The following is a 21,020-nucleotide window of genomic DNA, read 5'->3' on the forward strand; positions in this document are numbered from 1 at the left end:
TTGGTAACCATAAGTTTGTTTTCTATGTCTGTGGGCCTATTTCTGTTTTATAAATACATTCATTTGTATCATTTTTTAGATTCCACATATAAATAATATCATACGATATTTGTCTTTCTCTTTCTGACTTACTTTGCCTAGTATGATAATCTCTAGGTCCATCCATGTTGCTGCAAGTGGCAGTATTTCATTCTTTTTTATGGCTGAGTAATATTCCATTGTATATACCACATCTTCTTTATCCATTCACCTGTCAATCAATGGACACTTAGTTTGCTTCCTTGTCTTGGCTATTGTGAATAGTGCTGCTATGAACATTGGGGCGCATGTATCTTTTCGAATTAGAGTTTTGTCTGGATATATGCCCAGGAGTGGGATTGCAGGATCATATGGTCTAAATCTGCAAGTGTTTTCTTAAATGTACCAACAGTATAAAGCAGAGACTCTTTCCTGACTCTTCTATGAACTGAACACAAATACACACAGAGCTTTTGACCTGCAGACTGTCAGACTTGAATGGAGGCATCCGTTGATGTGTCTGGTGGTCCAGGAAACCTTCATGTGCTGGAGATACAGAGATGAGCTGAGTGTGAGTTTCTGCTAGTGGCGAAGGCAGACGTGCCAGTGAACAGGACACAGCGAGTGTAACAGTCCTCACCAGGAAAATGGAACCTGTTCCCTGGTTCAGCCCAAGCCCACACGTCATCCTGGATTCCACCGGCATCAACCCCTCCCGCTTGCATAATTCCAGTAGGGCAGCAATCCCTCTGCTATTAAACTGCCCAACTTTCAGACGCACCTGTGTCTCTCCATCAGCACTGCGCCAAGAGTCAGGAAAACCACAATACCTGAGATGGGAAAGTGGGATGCAGGTAGCAGGCTGGGAAGGCAGGCTGGGACCGTCATGAGGGCTGGAAGGGCAGGTGAGACACTTGTATTCATAGGGATCCTGACCTCAGCAAGGGAGTGAAATGAACAGATATGCACTTGAGAATCACCGCTAGTGATGGAATGAAATGTACGGACTGAAAATGGAGCAAGAATAGCAATAGCGGAGGAAAGGCCCATCCTGACGCCACTGTAATGCTCCCAGTGAGTGGCAGGTGGGGCGCAGTTGGGTTCAAGAGCTGCCGTGTGTCACTGATTCTGTGACAGGCATTTTCCCCATCTTTGAGGCTCTGAAGTAGGGGCACATCTTAGGCTGATGGCATTTTGGCCGTCGTGCTGCAGGTTCATCTGTTGTCACGGTGAACTTGGCCACAGCTGCGCACGTTACCGTCTTCCAGCTGAGGAGGTGCATGGCTGACACTGTGTTTACTTGCTGTGTAAATGTCCTCGAAAGGATTTTGCTGGGATTAAGAATTGAAATGAAAGTTATTATATACATATGGAAAGTCATAAAGAGAAAGACAGCAAGATGTGCTGTTATTTGTTATTAGTGGGGTATATTCTCCTTCAATTCCATATGTTTTTGCAGAACAACAACCAATTCTTTTATGGACCCAGGAAAGGGAGATACCCACACATAGCGGAGCTGTCAGCTTCAATAACCTGTTACTGTGTAAAGAGTCATCCTCGGGACTTGCCTGGTGGCGCAGTGGTTAAGAATCCGCCTGCCAATGCAGGGGACACGGGTTTGAGCCCTGGTCCGGGAAGATCCCCCAGGCCGCGGAGCAACTAAGCCCGTGAGCCACAGCTACTGAGCCTGCGCTCTAGGGCCCGCGAGCCACAGCAACTGAGCCCGCGTGCCACAACTACTGAGCCTGTGCGCCTATAGCCTGTGCTCCGCAACAAGAGAAGCCTCCGATCACCGCAACTAGAGAAAGCCTGCGTGCAACAATGAAGACCCAACGAAGCCAAAAATAAAAAAAAAAAAAAAAAAAAAAAGAGCCATCCTCAAACCTAGGGACGTAAAACAACAATGATTTGTTATTTCTCTAGGTTCTGTGGGTTGGCTGGGTGGCTTGGGCCAGTTCACCGGGTTACTTATGCAGCTGCATTTAGCTGGAGGGTCCGCTGGGCTGGGTTGTCTAAGGCCATATCACCACATCTGGAAGCTGGTGCTGGTTGTCGGCACCTCTGTTTTCCTCCAAGTGGTCTCAAGGTCCCAGGGGGTGGAGAAATAGGCTCTCCCTCGGTGGAGAAGTGCGGCAGGGTATTCACTTTTCATACTGCCTGTGCATCGGGGGAGGGGCTTTGTGGCCAGGGGCAGCCCACCACACTTGTTTGCGTTTTGTTGCTGAGATTGGTGCAGAGGGTTGCCTCCCGTGCTCCAGGCAAGAAAGCACCAGCCTCAAAATGTGCAGAGCAGCTCGGAAGAGAATTCCAGGAATAGTGGAGGAGCACTCTTTCTGTCCCGTGGAAAAGCACAGGCAGCTTTGAGGCAGAAATGGGTCAGAAGAGCCAGACTCAAGATGTAAAATCTTGGGCGGATGCAAGTAATTTATTTGTTAACTGTCTCCCCTTCCTTTTTGCACAGGTGTGATATTGATAAATATCTATGTCTAAATAGTTCCAAAAGGCCTTTTTCAGGAAGTATAGATAGAAGAAAGAACTTCTAGGTAATAAGGAAGCAGCATGACATGGTTTAAATGGCAGGTTGATTTCTTTATTAGCGACACAGGAAATGACCATGTGTCTTACGATTCGTGGCATCTTGATTGGGTGAAATGGGAAGGAAAACAATGGGAAGGAGCACGGGCGCGTCTAGATGGCCGTGGAGTGTGAGAAAGTGGAAAAGTCAGGGAGGACTCCAGGTTTCCCGGGGCAACACTGGTGGATGGTGGCGTCAGGAGCAGAGACCTGGGCCCCCGGGGAAGGAGGAGGAGGATTTAGGTGTTGGTACGTGTGTGTGAGGAGGTGCTTTGTGCTAGATTAGCACACTCACCAAATGAGAGGGAAGGGGAGATGTGCGAGATGATATCCATGCAGAAAAGTTTTTGTTTTTGTTTTTTTTGGAGCAGAGGAAGGTTCACTGCAGGGCCAAGCAAGGAGAATGGGTGGCTCGTGCTCAAAACCCCCTGAACTCCCAGAAGAGTGTTGTTGATGTCAAATAGAATCCCGTATAACGTGTAGTAGAGGACAAACCTGCTCCTGTATTTGTGTGGGATTATCACTGTGGATTCTTTAATGAGTAAAAAGACGAACCTTCTCTGGATCTAACTGGATGCCTAGGAAGTGGGTGAATCTTATCTACATATTATGATAACAGATTTTTTTTTTTCCTTAGTAAACCAGTGGCTCCCACCCAGGGAAAGCCCAGGGCTTTAAGAGTAAGCGTTCTGGAGTCTGACTTCCTCGGTTGGAATCCTGGCTCTGCTGAACCTCTCAGGGTCTCTGTCAGTGAAACGTGGTTCCCACCTTTTACTTCCTGTTTCCCCCCCACCAGGATTTCTGTCATCAGACTTGCTTCAGTGGGCATGAATTTCTAATTTAAGCTAATATAGACACCCTAACAGAGTTTTAAAATAATTGAAGAGTGAAGCTGTTTGTTTCTTACATCTAGATTTCCATTGAGAACAGAATGAAAGATTTAATCTTGATTTAGCAGACCTTTAAATCACACTGTTAAAAATGCCCATTTCCAAGAAAATGGCAAAGAAATCATATGGGTGCATTTTAACTGATTAGCACACTTGAACCATGTTTGGGATGCAGTCTGCCTTATTTGATTGGCTCAGTTCACTTATTGGTTGATTCAAATATTTGAATGTTGGAACACACATCATTAGGAGGCTGCCAATGCCTTAAATGGTCCAGTTAACAGGAGCCATGCCTCTTTTAGTCCAATGAAAGTAACTGAATGCAGCCACTCTTATTTGTTACATCAAATTCAGTTTTATAGCAACTGCATTTATGGTGCAGTTACCTTCCAAAGAGGGTATCTATTACCTTCCAGAGAAGTTAAGGTTAATTTAATAAGTGCTTAAAATTGCATTCATATATATATATATATATATTTTTTGCATATTTTGCATATATTTTAATCAAATATTTAAACTGTTTTATTGAAAACACGTCTGATACGAAAAACTAAATTGTATTTACAGTCTCTTGCCTAAAGTTTGGTGGTATTAACATGCAATATTTTAAAAAAGTAAAAATAAACAGCAGAAAATGAACATTAAAAACTCACAACGTAATGCTTAAACATAGAGGGCAAGTGGCCCAGAAGAAAATACCATTTCTTAACTACATTTCTTTCTCTATAGCCAGCCAGTCCTCTCCCTTCCCTGAGACTATACATAAAGCATTTTTATTAGAGACAGTGATATTCAGTCAACATAGTGATGCCATCAGTTTGGCCAAATCCAAAATCAATGCTCTAGCTATTTGTCCAGCATCTCTGCTGCTGAAGACAGGGTTTTCTGCTGACTCCATAAATTAAAGATCAAGTAGCACAGGAGGAAGGCTAGAGACACTGATTCCCAGAGAAGCAATGGTAGTTCCCCACCCCCCCCGCTTCTGTTGTTGTAGTAAAAGCTTTCTGAAGAGTCGTCACTCATTTCCTTTGCAGTGCTAGAGGGGCAGGTGCACTCACAGCAGCTGCTCCAGACTGAATGTGGCTTCTGCTAATAAATAAATGGTCAGTCCATGATAAATACCTCTCACACTGTGTCTTGGTATCTTTCATAGGGTATTTTCCAGAGAGTCAGTGCTAATTATTATTATTTTTTTTTTTTTGGGTGGAAAACACAGTGGTTTATGAAAAGCACCCCCCCACCCCCTTGGGCTCTCATGAACAAGCAGTCCTCAAACAGCACTGTTTCCAGGAGGGGGCTGGCATGCGAGGACAACAGGAGGTGAACTTGAACTGGCAGGGATGGCCAGTGGCTGAAGGTCGTACCCAGGTGTGTCCATCGACTTCCTTTTGGTTGTACAGTGATGCTTTTGGAACTGTAATTTGCACAGGAATCATCTTGTTAAAACGCAGTAGGTCTGGGGTAGGGCCTGAGATTCAGCTTTTCTAACCAGCTCCCAGGCAATGCTGATGCTGTGGGCCCCAGGATCACACTCAAAGTATCAGGGTCTTGACCACTGGTTCCCAAGCCTGGCCGCATATTGAGCCACCTGGAGCGGCTTTATCAATACCTAGAGATGCTGATGTAATTGGTCTGGGGCGTGGCCTGGGCATTGGGGTTTTCTTTTTTTTTTTTTTTTTAAACATCTTTATTGAAGTATAATTGCTTTACAATGGTGTGTTAGCTTCTGCTTTATAACAAAGTGAATCAGTTATACATATACATATGTTCCCATATCTCTTCCCTCTTGCATCTCCCTCCCTCCCACCCTCCCTATCCCACCCCTCTAGGTGGTCACAAAGCACCGAGCTGATCTCCCTGTGCTACGCGGCTGCTTCCCACTAGCTATCTATTTTACATTTGGTAGTGTATATATGTCCATGACACTCTCTCACTCTGTCACATCTCACCCCTCCCCCTCCCCATATCCTCAAGTCCATTCTCTAGTAGGTCTGTGTCTTTATTCCCATCTTGCCACTAGGTTCTTCATGACTTTTTTTTTTTTTTTTTCCTTAGATTCCATATATATGTGTTAGCATACTGTATTTCTTTTTCTCTTTCTGACTTACTTCACTCTGTATGACAGACTCTAACTCCATCCACCTCATTACAAATACCTCCATTTCATTTCTTTTTATGGCTGAGTAATATTCCATTGTATATATGTGCCACATCTTCTTTATCCATTCATCTGTTGATGGACACTTAAGTTGCTTCCATGTCCTGGCTATTGTAAACAGAGCTGCAATGAATATTTTGGTACATGACTCTTTCTGAATTATGGTTTTCTCAGGGTATATGCCCAGTAGTGGGATTGCTGGGTCATATGGTAGTTCTATTTTTAGTTTTTTAAGGAACCTCCATACTGTTCTCCATAGTGGCTGTATCAATTTACATTCCCACCAACAGTGCAAGAGTGTTCCCTTTTCTCCACACCCTCTCCAGCATTTATTGTTTCTAGATTTTTTGATGATGGCCATTCTGACCGGTGTGAGATGATACCTCATTGTAGTTTTGATTTGCATTTCTCTAATGATTAATGATGTTGAGCATTCTTTCATGTGTCTGTTGGCAATCTGTATATCTTCTTTGGAGAAATGTCTATTTAGGTCTTCTGCCCATTTTTGGATTGGGTTGTTCGTTTTTTTGTTATTGAGCTGCATGAGCTGCTTGTAAATCTTGGAGATTAATCCTTTGTCAGTTGCTTCATTTGCAAATATTTTCTCCCATTCTGAGGGTTGTCTTTTGGTCTTGTTTATGGTTTCCTTTGCTGTGCAAAAGCTTTTAAGTTTCATTAGGTCCCATTTGTTTATTTGTGTTTTTATTTCCATTTCTCTAGGAGCTGGGTCAAAAAGGATCTTGCTGTGATTTATGTCATAGAGTGTTCTGCCTATGTTTTCCTCTAAGAGTTTGATAGTGTCTGGCCTTACACTTAGGTCTTTAATCCATTTTGAGTTTACTTTTGTGTATGGTGTCAGGGAGTGTTCTAATTTCATACTTTTACATGTACCTGTCCAATTTTCCCAGCACCACTTATTGAAGAGGCTGTCTTTTCTCCACTGTATATGCCTGCCTCCTTTATCAAAGATAAGGTGACCATATGTGCGTGGGCTTATCTCTGGGCTTTCTATCCTGTTCCATTGATCTATATTTCTGTTTTGGTGCCAGTACCAAACTGTCTTGATTACTGTAGCTTTGTAATATAGTCTGAAGTCAGGGAGCCTGATTCCTCCAGCTCCATTTTTCGTTCTCAAGATTGCTTTGGCTATTCGGGGTCTTTTGTGTTTCCATACAAATTGTGAAATTTTTTGTTCTAGTTCTGTGAAAAATGCCAGTGGTAGTTTGATAGGGATTGCATTGAATCTGTAGATTGCTTTGGGTAGCAGAGTCATTTTCACAATGTTGATTCTTCCAATCCAAGAACATGGTATATCTCTCCATCTATTTGTATCATCTTTAATTTCTTTCATCAGTGTCCTATAATTTTCTGCATACAGGTCTTTTGTCTCCTTAGGTAGGTTTATTCCTAGATATTTTATTCTTTTTGTTGCAATGGTAAACGGGAGTGTTTTCTTAATTTCACTTTCAGATTTTTCATCATTAGTATACAGGAATGCAAGAGATTTCTGTGCATTAATTTTGTATCCTGCTACTTTCCCAAATTCATTGATTAGCTCTAGTAGTTTTCTGGTAGCATCTTTAGGATTCTCTATGTATAGTATCATGTCATCTGCAAACAGTGACAGCTTTACTTCTTCTTTTCCGATTTGGATTCCTTTTATTTCTTTTTCTTCTCTGATTGCTGTGGCTAACACTTCCAAAACTATGTTGAATAATAGTGGTGAGAGTGGGCAACCTTGTCTTGTTCCTGACCTTAGTGGAAATGGTTTCAGTTTTTCACCATTGAGGACAATGTTGGCTGTGGGTTTGTCATATACGGCCTTTATTATGTTGAGGAAAGTTCCCTCTATGCCTACTTTCTGCAGGACTTTTATCATAAATGGGTGTTGAATTTTGTCGAAAGCTTTCTCTGCATCTATTGAGATGATCATATGGTTTTTCTCCTTCAATTTGTTCATATGATGTATCACGTTGATTGATTTGCGTATATTGAAGAATCCTTGCATTCCTGGAATAAACCCCACTTGATCATGGTGTATAATCCTTTTAATGTGCTGTTGGATTCTGTTTGCTAGTATTTTGTTGAGGATTTTTGCATCTATGTTCATCAGTGATATTGGCCTGTAGTTTTCTTTCTTTGTGACATCTTTGTCTGGTTTTGGTATCAGGGTGATGGTGGCCTCGTAGAATGAGTTGGGGAGTGTTCCTCCCTCTGCAATATTTTGGAAGAGTTTGAGAAGGATAGGTGTTAGCTCTTCTCTAAATGTTTGATAGAATTCGCCTGTGAAGCCATCTGGTCCTGGGCTTTTGTGTGTTGGAAGATTTTTAATCACAGTTTCAATTTCAGTGCTTGTGATTGGTCTGTTCATATTTTCTATTTCTTCCTGGTTCAGTCTTGGCAGGTTGTGCATTTCTAAGAATCTGTCCATTTCTTCCAGGTTGTCCATTTTATTGGCATAGAGTTGCTTGTAGTAATCTCTCATGATCGTTTGTATTTCTGCAGTGTCAGTGGTTACTTCTCCTTTTTCATTTCTAATTCTATTAATTTGAGTCTTCTCCCTTTTTCTCTTGACGAGTCTGGCTAATGGTTTATCAATTTTGTTTATCTTCTCAAAGAACCAGCTTTTAGTTTCATTGATTTTTGCTATTGTTTCCTTCATTTCTTTTTCATTTATTTCTGATCTGATCTTTATGATTTCTTTCCTTCTGCTAGCTTTGGGGTTTTTTTGTTCTTCTTTCTCTAATTGCTTTAGGTGCAAGGTTAGGTTGTTTATTCGAGATGTTTCCTGTTTCTTGATGTAGGCTTGTATTGCTATAAACTTCCCTCTTAGAACTGCTTTTGCTGCATCCCATAGGTTTTGGATTGTCGTGTCTCCATTGTCATTTGTTTCTAGGTATTTTTTGATTTCCCCTTTGATTTCTTCAGTGATCACTTCGTTATTAAGTAGTGTATTGTGTAGCCTCCATGTGTTTGTATTTTTTACAGATCTTTTCCTGTAATTGATATCTAGTCTCATAGCGTTGTGGTCGGAAAAGATACTTGATACGATTTCAATTTTTTTAAATTTACCAAGGCTTGATTTGTGACCCAAGATATGATCTATCCTGGAGAATGTTCCATGAGCACTTGAGAAAAATGTGTATTCTGTTGTTTTTGGGTGGAATGTTCTATAAATATCAATTAAGTCCATCTTGTTTAATGTATCCTTTAAAGCTTGTGTTTCCTTATTTATTTTCATTTTGGATGATCTGTCCATTGATGAAAGTGGGGTGTTAAAGTCCCCTACTATGATTGTGTTACTGTCGATTTCCCCTTTTATGGCTGTTAGTATTTGCCTTATGTATTGAGGTGCTCCTATGTTGGGTGCATAAATATTTACAATTGTTATACCTTCCTCTTGGATCGATCCCTTGATCATTATATAGTGTCCTTCTTTGTCTCTTGTAATAGTCTTTATTTTAAAGTCTATTTTGTCTGATATGAGAATTGCTACTCCAGCTTTCTTTTGATTTCCATTTGCATGGAATATCTTTTTCCATCCCCTCACTTTCAGTCTGTATGTGTCTCTAGGTCTGAAGTGGGTCTCTTGTAGACAGCATATATATGGGTCTTGTTTTTGTATCCATTCAGCGAGTCTGTGTCTTTTGGTGGGAGCGTTTAATCCATTTACATTTAAGGTAATTATCGATATGTATGTTCCTATTCCCATTTTCTTAAATGTTTTGGGTTTGTTATTGTAGGTGTTTTCCTTCTCTTGTGTTTCTTGCCTAGAGAAGTTCCTTTAGCATTTGTTGTAAAGCTGGTTTGGTGGTGCTGAACTCTCTCAGCTTTTGCTTGTCTGTAAAGGTTTTAATTTCTCCATCAAATCTGAATGAGATCCTTGCTGGGTAGAGTAATCTTGGTTGTAGGTTTTTCTCCTGCATCACTTTAAGTATATCCTGCCACTCCCTTCTGGCTTGCAGAGTTTCTGCTGAAAGATCAGCTGTTAACCTTATGGGGATGCCCTTGTGTGTTATTTGTTGTTTTTCCCTTGCTGCTTTTAATATGTTTTCCTTATATTTAATTTTTGATAGTTTGATTAATATGTGTCTTGGCATGTTTCTCCTTGGATTTATCCTGTATGGGACTCTCTGTGCTTCCAGGACTTGATTAACTATTTCCTTTCCCATATTAGGGAAGTTTTCAACTATAATCTCTTCAAATATTTTCTCAGTCCCTTTCTTTTTCTCTTCTTCTTCTGGGACCCCTATAATTCGAATGTTGGTGCGTTTAATGTTGTCCCAGAGGTCTCTGAGACTGTCCTCAGTTCTTTTCATTCTTTTTTCTTTATTCTGCTCTGCAGTAGTTATTTCCACCATTTTATCTTCCAGGTCACTTATCCATTCTTTTGCCTCAGTTATTCTGCTATTGATCCCATCTAGAGTATTTTTAATTTCATTTATTGTGCTTTTCATCGTTGCTTGGTTCCTCTTTAGTTCTTCTACGTCCTTGTTAAATGTTTCTTGCATTTTGTCTATTCTATTTCCAAGATTTTGGATCATCCTTACTATCATTATTCTGAATTCTTTTTCAGGTAGACTACCTATTTCCTCTTCATTTGTTAGGTCTGGTGTGTTTTGACCCTGCTCCTTCATCTGCTGTGTGTTTTTCTGTCTTCTCATTTTGCTTATCTTACTGTGTTTGGGGTCTCCTTTTCACAGGCTGCAGGTTCGTAGTTCCCGTTGTTTTTGGTATCTGTCCCCAGTGGCTAAGGTTGGTTCAGTGGGTTGTGTAGGTTTCCTGGTGGAGGGAACTAGTGCCTGTGTTCTGGTGGATGAGGCTGGATGTTGTCTTTCTGGTGGGCTCGTCCACGTCTGGTGGTGTGTTTTGGGGTGTCTGTGGCCTTATTATGATTTTAGGCAGCCTCTCTGTTAATGGATGGGGCTGTGTTCCTGTCTTGCTAGTTGTTTGGCATAGGGTGTCCAGCACTGTAGCTTGCTGGTCGTTGAGTGAAGCTGGGTCTTGATGTTGAGATGGAGATGTCTGAGAGATTTTTGCCGTTTGGTATTACGTGGAGCTGGGAGGTCTCTTGTGGACCAGTGTCCTGAAGTTGGCTCTCCCACCTCAGAGGCACAGCCCTGATGCCTGGCTGGAGCACCAAGAGCCTTTCATCCACACGGCTCAGAATAAAAGGGAGAAAAAATGGAAAGAAAGAAAGAAAGAGGCTAAAATAAAATAAAATAAAGCAATTATAATAAAAAATAAGAAAAAAAAATTATTAAGAATAAATTTATTAAGAAAAAAATTTTTTTTTAATTTTTAAAAATAGATTTATTAATTTTTTATACTAAAAATAAGAAAAAAATTAAGAAAAAATTTATTAAGAAAAAAATTTTTTAATTTTTTAAAATAAAAAATATGAAAAAACTTATTAAAAAAATTTTTTTTAATTTTTTAAAAATAGAAAATAAGGAAAAAATTATTAAGAAAACATTTATTAGGGAAAAAAAATTTTTTTAAGTAAAAAAAAAAAAAAAAAGAAAAAAACGGACGGACCTAACCGTAGGACTAACGGTGAGAGCAAAGCTATACAGACAAAATCTCACCCAGAAGCATACACATATACACTCACAAAAAAAGGAAAAGGGGAAAGGTTAATATATCCTGCTCCCAAAGTCCACCTCCTAAATTTGGGATGATTCGTTGTCTATTCAGGTATTCAACAGATGCAGGCACATCAAGTTGTTTGTGGAGCTTTAATCCGCTGCTTCTGAGGCTGCTGGGAGAGATTTCCCTTTCTCTTCTTTGTTCGCACAGCTCCCAGGGTTCAGCTTTGGATCCGGCCCTGCCTCTGCATGTAGGTTGCCTGAGGGCGTCTGTTCCCCGCCCAGACAGAACGGGGTTAAAGGAGCAGCTGATTCGGGGGCTCTGGCTCAGTCAGGCCGGGGGGAGGGAGCGGTACGGAGGAGGCGGGGCGAGCCTGCGGCGGCAGAAGCCGGCGTGACGTTGCAGCAGCCCGAGGCGCGCCGTGCGTTCTCCCGGGGAAGTTGTCCCCGGATCACGGGACCCTGGCCGTGGCGGGCTGCACAGGCTCCCGGGAGGGGCGGTGTGGAGAATGACCTGTGCTCGCCCACAGGCTGTTTGGTGGCGGCAGCAGCAGCCTTAGCGTCTCATGCCCGTCTCTGGGGTCCGCGCTGATAGCCGCGGCTCGCGCCCGTCTCTGGAGTTCGTTTAAGCGGCGCTCTGAATCCCCTCTCCTTGCACGCCGCGAAACAAAGAGGCAAGAAAAAGTCTCTGCCTCTTCGGCAGCTGCAGACTTTTTCTCGGGCTCCCTCCCGGCTAGCCGTGGCGCACTAGCCCCTTCAGGCTGTGTTCACGCCGCCAACCCCAGTCCTCTCCCTGCGATCGGACCGAAGCCCGCGCCTCAGCTCCCAGCCCCCGCCCGCCCCGGCGGGTGAGCAGACAAGCCTCTCGGGCTGGTGAGTGCTGCTCGGCGCCGAGCCTCTGTGCGGGAATCTCTCCGTTTTTCCCTCTGCGTCCCTGTTGCTGTGGGATCCGCGCTGATAGCCGCGGCTCACGCCCGTCTCTGGAGCTCGTTTAGGCGGCGCTCTGAATCCCCTCTCCTTGCGCGCCGCGAAACAAAGAGGCAAGAAAAAGTCTCTTGCCTCTTCCGCAGCTGCAGTCTTTTTCCCGGACTCCCTCCCGGCTAGCACCGAAGCCCGAGCCCCAGCTCCCAGCCCCCGCCCGCCCCGGCGGCTGAGCAGACAAGCCTCTCGGGCTGGTGAGTGCTGGTCGGCGCTGATCCTCTGTGCGGGAATCTCTCCGCTTTGCCCTCCGCACCCCTGTGGCTGCGCTCTCCTCCGTGGCTCTGAAGCTTCCCCCCTCTGCCACCCGCAGTCTCTGCCCACGAAGGGGCTTCCTAGTGTGTGGAAACCTTTCCTCCTTCACAGCTCCCTCCCACTGGTGCAGGTCCCGTCCCTATTCTTTTGTCTCTGTTATTTCTTTTTTCTTTTGCCCTACCCAAGTACGTGGGGATTTTCTTGCCTTTTGGGAGGTCTGACGTCTTCTGCCAGCGTTCAGTGGGTGTTCTGTAGGAGCAGTTCCACGTGTAGATGTATTTCTCATGTATCTGTGGGAAGGAAGGTGATCTCCGCGTCTTACTCTTCCGCCATCTTCGCATTCATATATTAAAATGAATATTTTAGGGTGCAAGCCTCTGTAAAATATCAGTAAATAGTTAATAAGCACTGTATTTATATCATACCCACAATCAGAATGTTAATATTACCTACTTCTCTTTGGCTATAAAGCCCAAGTGTTGGTAGCAGACAGTAATGAACTGAGGTCAAGCATTGGTACCCTACGTGTGAGTGCGTGTGGGGTCTGACACCCACGCTTTAATAACCGGGTGGAGACTGTGAAGTTGAGTGTGAGGTAAATACTTTGGAACTGACGTGTGCAGGCTGGTGATGTCAAGTCCACACCACAGCGCATAACGGTCAGGCAGTGTTTGTTGCCATCTTCCAGCAGCCTGGAGATGCAGCAGTCAGGTTCAAGTGTTAGCAAGTCTTCTGTGTTAATAATTCTCAAAGCAGGGACTGGCTCATTGGTGGGAGACTTTGACCCGCTTTGGAGCCAGGCCGCTTCCTTGGGAGCCGGGGAAGTGCCTTTTGTCAGCAGGCCTGTCGTTTTCTACCTGAGGATGGATTGACTCTGAACTGGCTTGTTATGTTCATCAATTAGACGCTGTCTGATTCGTCCCAGGTTACCTTGGGAGGCTGCCTTTTATGTGCCGGAGCCAGATGACCTGTTACAGTGGTATTAAGACAGCTAGATTGATTGACGGAGGCTCTGGAGAAAAATAATATTTCTTAAAGCACCACAGAGAAATAAACCCAGTGTGCCTCAGGTATATTTTCCAAAAATACTTTTAATTGGAAGAAAGATGAAGGAAATTGAAAGGAAGTACTGTGGCCTTTGTAAATTGAGCCCACGATGATGTCAGAGGGGCTGGGGATGTGAGGACGGAGGGGAGGGGTCGGAGGCGTGACGCTCATTTCCTCGTGTCGGAAAGCAGTGGATTCTGGTTCCCACTTATCCGCTGTTTTCCGAGAATGGCTGTAAATCCGTGTGGCTCTGAAAATTAAAAGACACCAGAGTGTCCACACGTGCCAAGCGCCGGGCGTGTGAAGATGCAGGCCGCCCTGCCTCGGTCCTTGGGGAGCTTTCGGGCAGAGAGAGAGAGTTACATAGAGGAAACTGCAGGCCTGTGGCCGTGGAGCTGTGTACAGAGTGGGCTGGGAGCGGGGCCGGGCTTCTCTGTAGGTACAAGATGACATTGGAGCTAGGATCTGCAGGTGAGTTTGCCAGACCCCAGAGGAGGGAGCCCTTCTGGAGAAACACAGGGATTTGGAAGCGCTGGCCTGTCGGGGAACAGCGAGGCGTGTGGGCCCGCAGGTAGGGGCCCCTGTGCCTGGATGCGGTGCTGGGAGTTTGGGCTTCATCCCGAGGGAAGCAGACCAGGAGGGCCTGCAGAGGAGGTGTGCATGCCGTCCCCTCCTGGACCTGTGCCCCTTCCCTGGAGACCCCCTCCTTGCCTCCCGCTGGTCCACCACCATTTCCCCACGGCTCTCAGGACGCAGACCTGCCCACCCATCACGTTCGCCGCCAGCATTTCATGGAGTGTTTCTGTCTGTGCCGCCAGGTTCTAAAACCCTTACTGGGGTGAAGCTCTGCAGACCTCATGACCACCCCAAAGAGGCAGTATTATCAGTCCCACGTCATCGAGACTCCCTGGGACAGCGTGGTGGGGTGATGTGCCAGGTGTAGAGCCGCTGAGTGAGGGATGGGAGGCGCTCAGCGTCGAGCACCTACTGTGTGCCAGGTCCAGTGGGGTGGCCGGAGGGATTGTCTAAGCAAGTCTGAGACACCGGGCCTTTGGGCAAGGCTGCTTCTTCCCCACCGCCAAGTCCAGGATCCGAGCTCCACCCAGGCTCTTATGTCCCTTTCCAGTTCCCGTCACACACCTGTGCTGGGGACGAGCTGGGTGTGGGCCTGCATACACCTCAGGTCCTGTGTGTCTCGTCCCACTCTCTAGGTGCGGGTGGTCACACTTGCTAGGTATGTGGGTCTAGTCGTACACTTTGTAGGGTCTTAATGTATTTCTCGGGAGTTTATTACATGTTTTAAAGTGGAATTTGTGTAAATATTTTGTTTTCTTTCTATACTTTTTCCAACTTATATTACAGTTCCCTCTGTTTAAATAATTAAGATTATCTACTTAAATGTGAGTCATTTACAGCTGGTTTCAAGGTGAGTAGGTCAAGATTCATGCAGGAATCAAAGCGCAGTGCAGGAAGTTGGGTCAGAGCCGGCAATCTGCTCGTCCTGCCGGTGGCGTTGGCTGGAGGGACGAGGAGGTCGGCCCCCGGAGAGGCTGGTGGTCCAGGTCACCAACCAGGGAGACAGTTATCCTGGGATCTGGCTGTGACGCCTGAGATGGGACATGAATGTGTAGGATCCAGTCAGGGACAAATAACCTTCACCTAATTATGCAGAAACACCAAGCCAACCTCAGGTTCTTCCTATAAAACAAAAGAAAACAGGCCTGTGTTCTTCAAAAATTCAGTGTCACGTAAGACGAAGAAAGTCTGAGGCCTGGGTCCAGGTAAAAGGGGATGAAGGGGACACGACACCTGAACACGGTGTGTGACCCTGGACTAGTCCGTGCTCGAGGGAAGGTCCACAAAGGATGTCATTGCATGGAGACCAGATGGCGGATTAGCTAGAAAGCCTGCGTCAAGGCCGATTTCTTGAATGGGGTGACCGTCCTGTGGTTCTGCAGGGGCGTCTGTCTCTGTTGTCAGGAAACCACCCGAAAGTGTAAATAGATCCTGTGTCTTCAGTACTCAGTCTAAGGGACTTAGCCATAAATGTGCGTGATTCATGCAGCCTCCTCCTAAGAAGTTTAGAGAAAATACGTGTTTAATGCAAACATGAAGGGAAGCTACTCCTAGCAGCCCCTCGCCTTGCCTTGTCTGGATCACTTAATTGAACACACGTACGTATCGAGAGCCTGCTGTTGGTTTAGGGCCAGGAATGTGCGGACGGTGGGCCTGGGCCCTGGAGCTGCATGTGGAGGTGTTACAGGACCCGGCAGGGGGGCCCTGGAGGTCAGGTGCGGACCGGGATTTGAAGGATGAGGGGTCTGAGGTCAGGAGGCAGGGCAGGGAGGGAGTTCCAGGTGCAGCTGAGCTCTGTAGGAAGGCGTGGGGTGTGCAAAGGCTGCGGTGAAAGGGTGTGAGGAGTGGGCTATGCAGGCAGGTAGGCTTAGAGCTTGAAGGGCGTTGGAACACCCTCATAAAGTTGGGACCACTCCCTGAAGTGTTTGAAAGGTGGGCATGATCAGATTCACAGCAGCCCTGTTCACTTGTGCATTCAGCAGGTACTTACTGAGTGCCTACTATGTGCCAGGCACTGTCCCAGGCTCTGGGATCCATTATGAGAAAAACAGACAAACACACACAACCCCTGCCCTCATGGAGGGTCTAATGCCTCATGGAGACAGGTGAACAATGAACGTCGTAAATAAATTATCTGTAGGTTGAGTTAAGTGCTGGGGAAAATATGGAGAAGGGTAAGGAAGGGAACTTTTTTTTTTGAAGAAGGGGAGTCCAAGGCATTTTATGCTTCCATATTTTTTTCGTTGTCCTGTCGGCATACGATTCCTCTTGTCTGATGGGTTGCTGAGGTCAGTGGTCGGGAAGTGCCCCGTTGTGAAAGGGGGACAGAACACTGGCAGGGGAGAGAACTGCTGCAAAGTGTCCCAGGGAACCAAGGAGTTAGTACCTCCTGCCAGGTCTAACTCTCGAAGGATGGCACCTTCTTTGTTAACTCAGAGAAATTTAAAATGGGGGGAAATAGGGAGGGAGCCATCAGGGTGGCTCTCGCCGAGGAGAGGTTTGAGCCAACGCTTGACAAGAGGCCAAACCCATGCAGCTCCGGTTTCCCTGGATTTCACAGGAATGAGGTGTTTTAGAATCTTGCATTCCCTTCATGTGTTTGTTAGGCAAAGTATGAGATTAAACAATAAAAGTGGTTTAATGACATGATGCCCGCCTTCACCTGCCGTCCTGCTCCCCCGGGAGTTCTTGTTTCCACAGCTCCTGGGGTGATGGGGGCGGGTGGTCAAACCGCGATGGGTGTGGTTTGCTCTGGGCTCTTTGCTCAGCATCCTCGCTGCTTTTGTGTCCTGGTAACGAGGTGGGTAATATTTCCTTGTCACTGTCCTCTGAGTGCTGTTTCAGAGACAATAAAATAAATATATGGCCTCTTTATCTTAGAGGCCAAAGATACGGAAAGTGCTTGTGACAAGGAGATGTGAGTAACCCTGAGAAGAATCTAGTAGGTTTCCCGAATCCCAGCCCCCAGCTGCCTCTAAGGCACAAGCACCATATATCATTTTCTGTTTCTAAAACCAGTCCTGCAAAGATCTTGTTTCCTATATTCACGAACACAATTTCAACTTGTAGGAAAGCCTCCTAAAATAGGTAGAAAGATTTTGCTTGGCTCCTATATGTGGTTGAAGGACTATTTTCACACTTTAATTTCCACAAGGAAAAAAACCCTAGTAGTTTGCATAATACACATATAATGCCATATATAAATGGTACAAGGTAGGTGTTTTTAGTTTGACATTTTCTTAAGTGACACAGAGAGCTCACGAGAAATATCTATTTATATAGTTTTGCCTGTATTCATTTCCAAATACTTCAGTAAAGATGGAAAAAAGGAGAACTAAAAAAGATGGTTTGTATATAAAGATGGGATATATCTGGGATAGAATTAGAATAGAATTGGGATGGTGCTAAGAATTAGTTCATCTTACACTGTGATCTAGTTATGCTTTGTTATTATTGTTTATAGATTTCTTTAGAAATCTAAGTTCCCCTCAATTGTAACCCAGACACACCTGCCATGCATCAATTTTTTTTATCAGAGATGCTCCATCCTGCTCTGTGGTTCCAGCAGTGATAGTTTGGTGGTTGTTATGGAAGCGATTTTTATTAGGCTGTAAGGAGTATCTCTAAAGCCCCAGCGACCTCTGCAGACCTGCCCGTCCCCCTTCTAATGCAGACCCTCCTTTCCCAGGCACCACGCGGCCACCTTCATTTGGGAAGAGAATAGCTTCCCTTCCTGGTGAGGTGCTGCCCCCTGGGAGGAGGGAGGGGAGTATTTTTGCCACTTTACAGAAGAGAAATGCAGGCGACAGCGTGGTCCAGATGGTGCGAGAAGGGGGGCCTCTTGGAGGCACCTGGGTCCCATCCCACTGTTCACTCTAGGAGCGTGTGCTTTCCCTGGGCCTTCTCAAAATAACCGATTAGACTCACTGTACGCCTCCGTCCCAACACGCTTTTTATTCTTCGTTTGTACCTTAGGAGGATCCCAAGGTGAAAGAAACTCATAAATATGACAACATTCCACCCAAAGCACTGGATTCTATTTTTTACGCCAAAGAAGGAAAGAAGAAACCAAAGGCAGAACCTCTAATCCAAAGCGGGGCAGGTAATGTGAAATTCTGTGTCGCTGTCGGCGATTCGAAATGCTGCCGGGTCGGGAATCCGCTCTTCCAGACCAATTTCATCCTGCAAAGATACGACTTGTAACGATCTGATTTAAAAACCCCACTCGTAACTGTCTGACTTGTTAATCAATTGTTCGGCATGTAGGGCCATGGTAGGGGGAGTAGAAAAGCAAAATTACAGGGCTGAGGGCGATGGGATTCTCCTACTAGGAAGCCCTCCAAGATAAATGCAGGATTTAAAAGTAATTCTGTCATCTCTGTGGACCTCTGGGAGGGCATATTTTCCCTTAAGGACCAATGACAGTGAAAACAACCAACAAGCATATCAACCTTTTGATGGAAACATGAACATAAAAGCCATCCGAACCCATCGTTCGGGTTTACTTTTTTGAGTATGAGAGACATTTAAAAGATTAAACTTCAGAAGTGATGTTAAAATGAAATAATTTAAAATACACTCCTTTCAGTCCTACTCCTATTCTTACTACTATTGCTACTACCACTAGTATTACTGTTACTACCATTATCAGTACTACTGTTACTACCACTGTTAGTAGTTAACAGTAGTTCCTACTATGATCAGCTCTGACTGGGGGCCAGGCTCTGAAGGAGGTGCTTTCTGTGACTGTGTCATCTGTAGGTGTGATGGATACTTACAAGACTTCAGTCCCGTGGTTGGTCGTGGAGAAGAGAGGGAGATGGCGGGAAGGAGGGCTTCCCTTGCCTTCTCCGCAGCATCTGACAAGTTTGGAAGTCATTTCTCTTAAGCTGTCTTCTCCCTTGGCTCTCAGTACCATACAGAAAGACTCAGGTTTTCTTCTCTTTGCTCCCCGTTTCTTAGCTTCCTGTGTTTGCTTCAGGCTACAGAGCTGGACGTTGCCCTAAGGCTTTTCTCTGGCTGCTCCCCCTCTCCTGGCACTCCCCATCCCATGACAGATGCGTCATCCTGCTGTGCACCAGGCGCTGGTCCGGACACGCAGGCGTTCAGGCACGTTCCTTCCATCCTCGGAGCTCACGGCCTGGCAGGCGAGGCAAATGCGTGAGCACAGAGGCCACGCTGTTCTAATCCACCCTCACGGGGCTCATCACGGAGCCTACTGAACCTATACTACCTGGAATTCTGTAGCATATTAACAGTAATAGAAAATTTAATCACCGAGTGAAATGTCTTTCTTGGGAAAACATACCCTCCAGGAGTGGCCTGGGCTGCCGCGGAGAGCGTGGCGTGCTGGGACTCAGGTTCCAGCTGTGGCCCTCATGAGCCTGTGACCTGGGCAAGACCTGAAAACGGATGTCATAGGTGTGTCTGAGGATTGCCATGAGTATTAATACCAAAGGCGTAGATAGAGGAGCCCCTGGGGCACGTGGGTTCCCGCCCTCTCCTCTCCTCTTCCATCCCTTATCCTCCAGCCCCGGGCTCGGGGGATGGCTCTTCTGGGACCGGGGGCCGGGAAGGGCAAGAATGGACCCTGTGAGGGGTGGGGAGGCCCAGGGCTCTTGACTGAGGAAAGGGATGGGCTGTGATCGCAGCTTCCCGTTTTGGGTCATCGAGCTCGTCCGTGGCCACATGTGCCTCCTCTTGGATGCTGGAGGCACTGGCAAGCCCACTTCTGTTTCTCCTGCTGTCACCTGTTGCTTCTGATCAGGGTGAGGATAAACTTTTCAAGAACCTTGGGATTTTATAAGCATTTAATATTGATACATCCAGTTGTAGTGCTACTTAGATGATTTTGTCTGTCAACCAAGCTGAGTGGCTTACAGTGTACAGATTCAACCCCTGTGTCGTTAAAGCCTGGCTCTTGAATATATTTTAAAGTAATGCATCTGTGTGTCCTTAAAATCTGATGTTGGTGTCTCGTGGTTGCTTTGCGTTTATTTCTCACTGAATGAACCGAGCACACACTTGTCAAACGTTCACGGTATTTTGTCTCTGGCCTGAGTCCCGTGGGGGTGGGACACAGGGATGACGGTGACTGCCAGGGTCTGGGACCTTTGTGGAGACAGTGCAGGTGTTGAGGGCCACTGAACCCAGCACCTCGACTGAAGCAAAATCAAGGGTGGTGGGGAAATGGAGGTGAGGTGGTGTGTGGGTCCCGGGGTCCCTCGGCCAGGCCGCCTGCCAGTGACACAGGAAGCTCCAAGGATGCTGAGTTGTAACTCTGGTTTGGGTCAGAAAAGGTATAACGAACATCGGTTTGAAAACCCTGTCTGTATTATTTTTCTCCAGATGGTGACGTGTATAAAGCCCAGACTCCTAACAAGGAAACCCAAGGAGCGCCAGAAGTTAAGGAGGCCCCGGACGTGCATGTGGAGGTGCCTGTGGACCAGGTGGGTGGCGGGCCCCGCAGGACTGTGCCCACCTCCTTCTTACTGCTGCTCCGTCGGCCCTGCCTGCGTCTCATCCCCAGCCCCTCCCCAGAGCTCTCCCTGGCCTCTAGAATGTTCTTTGTCCCCTGCAGTTGGCTACTGCTCATGTTTCAGATCCTATGCTGTGCGTTTTCCTGTCTGCCCATCTTTCCCCCCGAGGCTCTTCTGCTGCCAGGACCCTTCTCAGCACACGTCACAGTTTGTGACGGCATATTCAGCCGTATTTGGTACTGGCCCTTTTCCGCACTAAGCTGTAAGCTCCATAAGAAGGCGATGGTCTGCTTTGCTCACTTCTGTAGCCCCTGTTCCTAGCAGAGGTCCTGGCAGGTAGAAGGCTCTTAGGAATCATTGGTGGAAGGATGGGATGATGGTATAATCAGACCGTGTGGTCGGGAATCATGCGTCTGCCCCTTCCTAGCTTCCCGACCTCAGGCCTCGATCTCCTTGT

The 21,020-nt window shown here is 45.8% G+C and overlaps 1 protein-coding gene across 1 annotated transcript in view; it reads left to right on the forward strand.

Moving 5' to 3' along the window:
- The window catches only part of ALLC (allantoicase), a 136,602-nt gene that overhangs the window by 69,149 nt on the left and 46,433 nt on the right, over positions 1–21,020 (forward strand). Inside the window, 2 exon segments of the mRNA XM_061168662.1 lie at positions 18,060–18,186; positions 20,433–20,540. Of these exon segments, the coding sequence (XP_061024645.1) occupies positions 18,060–18,186; positions 20,433–20,540 (235 nt within the window).

This window comes from Eubalaena glacialis, chromosome 14, assembly GCF_028564815.1.
Source record: "Eubalaena glacialis isolate mEubGla1 chromosome 14, mEubGla1.1.hap2.+ XY, whole genome shotgun sequence".
In the NCBI taxonomy this organism is placed as follows: Eukaryota; Metazoa; Chordata; class Mammalia; order Artiodactyla; family Balaenidae; genus Eubalaena; species Eubalaena glacialis.